This window comes from Triplophysa dalaica, chromosome 14 (assembly GCF_015846415.1).
Source record: "Triplophysa dalaica isolate WHDGS20190420 chromosome 14, ASM1584641v1, whole genome shotgun sequence".
NCBI classification, from domain to species: Eukaryota; Metazoa; Chordata; class Actinopteri; order Cypriniformes; family Nemacheilidae; genus Triplophysa; species Triplophysa dalaica.
Window position 1 is genome coordinate 12,416,547 of NC_079555.1, and position 6,203 is coordinate 12,422,749.

At 36.9% G+C, this 6,203-nt stretch overlaps 1 protein-coding gene across 1 annotated transcript; it reads right to left on the reverse strand.

Moving 5' to 3' along the window:
• Window positions 1–1,200: 1,200 nt before the first annotated feature.
• LOC130435560 (extracellular calcium-sensing receptor-like) lies at window positions 1,201–4,410 on the reverse strand. Its single transcript, XM_056766265.1, has 6 exons — window positions 4,171–4,410; window positions 3,626–3,914; window positions 2,790–3,545; window positions 2,483–2,710; window positions 2,274–2,397; window positions 1,201–2,114 (listed from the first exon to the last, which is right to left on the reverse strand). Exons 1-6 carry the CDS (start codon window positions 4,383–4,385, stop codon window positions 1,201–1,203), a joined length of 2,526 nt encoding a protein of 841 aa, XP_056622243.1. The 5' UTR covers window positions 4,386–4,410.
• Between the last annotated feature and the right edge of the window lie 1,793 nt (window positions 4,411–6,203).

The window sequence follows — 6,203 nt, forward strand, 5'->3', positions numbered from 1 at the left end:
CTGCAACAAAAGGGACCATTCACTTGCCTCTATCTCTCCAAATGCTTCTCAAACAAGCTCATTCTTTTTCAGCTATTGTCTTGGTTACACAAGTAACACTCAGGTTCCGAGCCCGGCGCACTTGCCCTAACCAGGGTAGAGTGCTTTGGGTTCGGATAGATCCGTTGAGCTTGGAGCCCACTCCTAGCACAGCACGCCAAATACGCATAACCTTCATATCAATGCTTTACCAATTTATCCTACAAGTTAGCAGCTTATCTGCGAGGGTGAACTCGTGAAATGCGCATCAAGGTTGTGCCTGAATTTGCCATGCGGAGTTCAAATGCACAACCCGGATGCGCATGCATCGTGGTGCTCTCATGAATGCGCATTGTAGACTGGAAGTAAAAAATACGTAAACTAAAGTCAGACTTTTATTTTTTTGCATTTTTCGACCACTTACCATGGAAATGTTGACCTGCCCTTTTTCATATTGTAAACCACTAAATGTTCCATGTTTCCTATGCTGGTTAGGTCTCGATCAGGGCTTGACCCCTAATAATTACACGTAACATGGTAGTCAGTGGCATCATGTGTTTATTCATTGCATTTGAGTTTAGAAATCATAAACAAATTAACTCCATTACTTGTTGATGAGTCTAATATATCTTCCAGCTATGCTTTAATTAAATTATGTCTTTATTTGTTTTGTTCACGTTTGTGGAGACACAAATTTACATGCCATTGGGGCCTTTGCATCATCCTACAGTTCGGGTTTCTGTGTTTATGTTCTGTCACTTCGTTTCTTGACCAACACCCCCTGCACACAAAAGCTCCAGAGAAGGTTAAGAAACCGCAAAAAACTTTGCCTTTGGCCTTTGGAAGAGCCACAAAATGATGATTCTGTGCAATTGCAGATAGTGAAAATAGCACAACATATAACCTATTCTTACAATACAATTTCTTACAATCACATATTTTTGTCTTCATTTAATCAAAATGGTACATTTTGTTGAATCTAAAACTAACAGACTAAAAGTGCTTTCAGCTCTTGATCAAATCTACAGCCTTACCCTTACGCTGTTTGAACTGCTACCATCAATCATTTAAAATGGAAACTACAATGTTTGTACTTACAAAATTATGATTTTTATTAATAATTTCTCTCCTATAATTAACAAAATTAACTCCTAAGTTAAAATGTCAATGTTAATTTAATCCTCAGTAGGATTTAGTTTGTGTTTTTCCCATCAAATGTTGTTTCGTATTTTGTTCAGGTTTAAACAGGATGATGTAACATTTAGGTGCAAATATACAGAATAATAAACCAAAGCTTGAGGCTAAAATGGCAAATATCTCCACAGCTACAGTAAATTTCCCAGGAGAACTAACATAAGCTGGAATAAATGTGATCCAAACAGCACAGAATATGAGCATACTGAATGTGATGAATTTAGCTTCATTGAAGTTATCAGGCAGTGTCCGAGCCAGAAAAGCGAGAATGAAGCATAAGAGAGCCAGTAGACCAATATAACACAACACAGCAGAAAAACCAACAGTAGAACCCAGACTACACTCAAGAATGATCTTCTCTTTGTAATATTTCATATTTTTATAGGGAAAAGGTGGAGATATTGTTAGCCAAAGCACACAGATAAGAATCTGTATAAGTGTAAAGGCAAGAACACTGAGTCTCTGTTGTACAGGTCCAAACCATTTCATGACATTACTTCCTGGAAGTTTGGCCTTGAAGGCCATTAACACAACTATTGTTTTCCCTAGAACACAGGAGATACAGAGGACAAAAGTGATCCCAAACGCTGTGTGACGTAACATACAAGACCACTCAGTGGGGCGACCAATGAAAGTAAGTGAACAGAGAAAACACAGAGTCAATGAGAAGAGCAGCAGGAAGCTCAGCTCTGAGTTGTTGGCTTTCACTATGGGGGTGTCCTTCTTACTGTAAAACAGAACTGTGACCAGTACAGATATTCCTACTCCAAACAGTGAGAAAAAGACCAACACTATACCCATAACTTCAGTGAATGACAGAAATTCTACAGTCTTTAACACACATTTATTTTTCTCAGTATTAGACCAGTATTCCCCTGGACACTGCATGCAGTTATTTGAATCTGAAAAGAAAGTTGTGGTCACTATAGTTAGACACAAACAGAAATTATATTAATCATGAACTCGGTTGATAAGCAACTGCATCCTAAACAGCAGAAGGAGAACACAAAAAGAGCAGCTAACCAATTTTCTTTGAATCTTTGATTTGGGCTGAAGTTTACCTGTCTCATTACTGATTTCTCCATCTGCACATGGAATACAGTCATAACAGCAGACAGGTCTTCCTTTCTGTCCAGCCTTCCTAGTGCCTGGAGGACAACTCTCACTGCACACAGACTTTGGCTTCTACATACAAAATAAAAATATTAGTCTTTAAGTGATTTAATACCCCAACCTCTAGTTTTAACAAAACCGTTATAGTGTAATTTACCTGCAGCTGTTCTCCTGCCCAGATGATGTTTTCAGTGTTAAGCACAAAGCGCTGGTCAGGGGGCAGTGATGCATCATAATAACCCACTGCTTTAAACTGAATTGATGAATCAGAGTCCTGCTGCCAGTTCACAACTTCATACTGGGCTACTGCAGCACCAGAGCTGTCAAACCACACACGATCTCCAAAATTGTCAGTGAAATTTACATTTTTTAGAAATTCAAGGACCTAGTGAAAAGACATTTTATGATATAGACAAACAGAAATATGGTTTCCCTCTTGCTCTCATTTCAGTGTTTTTTTTTACCTGCTGTGGTTGTATTGTCAGTTCTTTATCACATCCTTCTTTTTCTTTGCACTTGAGCAGACTGTGTAGCGCATAAGCCACAGCATACACTGCTTTGTAGACATTACTTGCATATCTTTGTTCAGGCACATCTTCATTGATTTTTTTCAGGCCGAGTAAATCCTGATATATGCTGCAACTTAATGCATCTTGGGATGAATTCCCATCTTCATGTGAGCAAGGGAAAGCTGTGTCCCAGAATGCTTTAACAACATAATCAGAAAATCCCTCAATATCAAGTTTTCTTACTGCAAACCCCAACGATCCTCCAAGTATATGAAAACTGTTTGGGGTGATTAAACTTTTTGCTGTTATCCATGCCTCCACACCAATCATTTGGAGTCCTGTTATATTCTGAATACTTAACTGCTCGAGTAGATTTACCATCTCAACACGTGAAAGAAATGCAACAATCACTTTGGTTGTGCTCTGTTTTATTACATTTACCACTTTTTTAAGTTTTTCATGCTCTGTTCGGTAAAATTTCACAGAGTACTCTATACAAATGCCCTCTTCTTGTGCTGTATTCAGAAATATGGCCATTCCATTGTTTCCATAGTCATTGTCACTGTTCACAGCTCCAACCCAAGACCAGCCGAAGTGTTTGACTATGTATGCAAGTGCTCTACTCTGGTGATAATCACTAGAAATAGTTCTGAAGAAAGATGGGAAATCTTTCCTATTACTTAGACACTCACATGTTGCTGAGTGACTTATCTGAAAAGAAAAAGTTAGAAACAGTAAAACATTTATTAATATGGTAATTGTGTCAAGCTTTTGCAGTTTTTTCTTCTTACCACTGGGATTTTAAAAGGTCCTGTAGTTCTGGACAGAATCACTGTGGCAGAAGACTCTGTTTCTCCGATAATAGCATGTATAGGAGTCTGTCCATTGCATTTGTTCTCTGCGGCAAATTCTTGTCCATTCATCACTGACATAGTTGCACTCATAGAAGACAGTCTTGAACCACAGGTATCATAGATTCTGTAGCCAATAGATACATTTGGGAGAAGATTTTCACTTCTGTTGATCTCTTCAATAGTAAAAGTCATAGTTTGAGCCATCCGAAAATCTCTTAGATTCACACTGTGAAAACATTAACTTAGTAAGCGAAATATAAAAGATTAAACATGTTCACAATATATAAAATATTTGATTTTACTAAAATTGTACACAACTTCTACTTAAATAACAATTCCTAATGGTATGATAATGATAATAATAAAATCCATGTATGTGTTATCTAGTGTATTTTTTATTTAAAAGAAAATAGTAATACAACATAGTAGTATCAAAGACATTATCTGCTGTAGTGTTTCTCAAATCGGTTAAGGTAACAAACCTGGAGCATGACAGAGGCTGAGGTCTTTGTCTAAACTCAAATGAAGGTAATGTTTCTATACTTCGGACTGCAAACAGTCCTCCAATAGTTATGTCTCCTTCCTTGAATAGCAGTGGATATTTAGGGTTCTCCATCGTTCGACAAACAGTGTTTTCAACCTTTGCGTAACAGTAACGGATAAGAAGTGTGCAAAGAAAGATAAGCATCCCCGACATTGAGCTCAGCTGTGCTTGCTAAATGCATCTGACCTGATGTAATAGTTGTCTCTTTATAGACATATTTTATATGGATGAATGATTATAGTAATGATGCCTTCATAGGGCTGGACATGTGCAAGATTGCCACATGTTTTTCAGGTTGACGTGCCACCTTTCTTGAATATAAGATAGTTTTAGTATCAGACCTTGAAGTGCCGATAAAGTTCTGGTACTCTCTTGTGCAATATTGACATTTTAAATGTCTACAACGGAAAATAGAATAGAGAGCCTTTATTGCCATTGTATATATATTATACAACGGAATTTGAGAACTGCCCTGAGTGGTGTTTGCAAAACAAACATGTAACCACAGACAATAAAAAAGACTTTAGACTATACAGCGCATTTTTTTTTACAAATACATGTACAACAGGTTTCAATTTGAAAGGGGATAGGTAACAGTAGTGATTAAGTGATAGTATTGCTCACTGATATATATATTATTGCACATATTGTATATATTGCACATTAACTGCAGGAATTGTGTTCCATATTACGTGAATAGTTTTGTATTGCACTTATAATGGTATTTAGTGCATTTTGAAAAATGATAATAAATGTTTAGAATGTGATATTGCTAATTGACATAAAAAGAGATTGGAATTAAGTAAAGTGCTGCAGTAGAATGACATGGCCGTAATAGTGTTTTAACACAAAACAACATTATTTGTAGATTTTGCTGGAACATCATTTTTATTTACTAAAGGAACCATTTACCAAACAACTGATTTATTAATGTTTTGTATGTGCGAATAAATGTTCCACCTTCGACCTCAATTCATTCCAGTCAATCAGGCATCATGTCATGTTAAAGAGCGTCAAATCAACATTTATTATTTGAATTTATTAATGAAACTTAGAGGAGAACTTGTTTCACTTTGAATTTTGCATTTTTAGATAAATTAGTTCTGTGCTAAACTTAATGGAAGCATCTTGGGCGTGACTTAAAATCACGCGTCTCCTTGAGGTTGAGGTTTATCGGTCTGAGCTGAGTCAGAGGTCCAATGTCCAAGAGTCGAGACAACAGGAATATATTATTCTGTGGGGGTTCCAGATTTTTTTTATGGTTTGAGGCGGGAGTATCAATTGTCTGTAATGCAGCATACTGTTAGTGCTCCCTCCCTGTTGTGTGATTTCCTTACTATTACTCATTTATGAAACTGTGACTCGAAGTGGCAGCATATTATTCAATCAACATATTCTTCTATTCCCTGACAGTCTACGACGTGCATTCATGAGAGCACTACGATGCATGCACATCTGGATTGTGCACTTGAACGCTTCATGGCGCATGCGTTGGGGCACAATCTGGATGCGCATGCATCTTGGTGGGCTTGTGAACGCGTGTCAGAGATTGACATTTCACAGACGAATATGTTTATTGATGTGATTATTTTGGTTTCTTTTGTGCACATAGTATTGCGCTTCATAAAAATTGGATTGAACCACTATGATCAGATAGACCATTTAAACAATGTCTTTACTTCTTTTCTTGACCTTGACAGTGAGAATTACTATGATGTCAATAAGGAGGCCTCGTAGCTTTCAGATGTCATCAAAAATATCTTAATTTGTGTTCTGAAGTCTCTGGAAGAGTAACATTTTTTTTAGGGATCTATCCCTTTAAGAATTTCTAATCAACTGGAGATGTTACAAATCTGCCTGAAAGAGGCTATGTTTTTACATTAACAAACGTTGGTTTGTAAATTGCTGGGTTGTTTTAACCCAAAATGCTTTTTTAATGCATTGAAGGGTCGAACAAACATTTTCCATTTT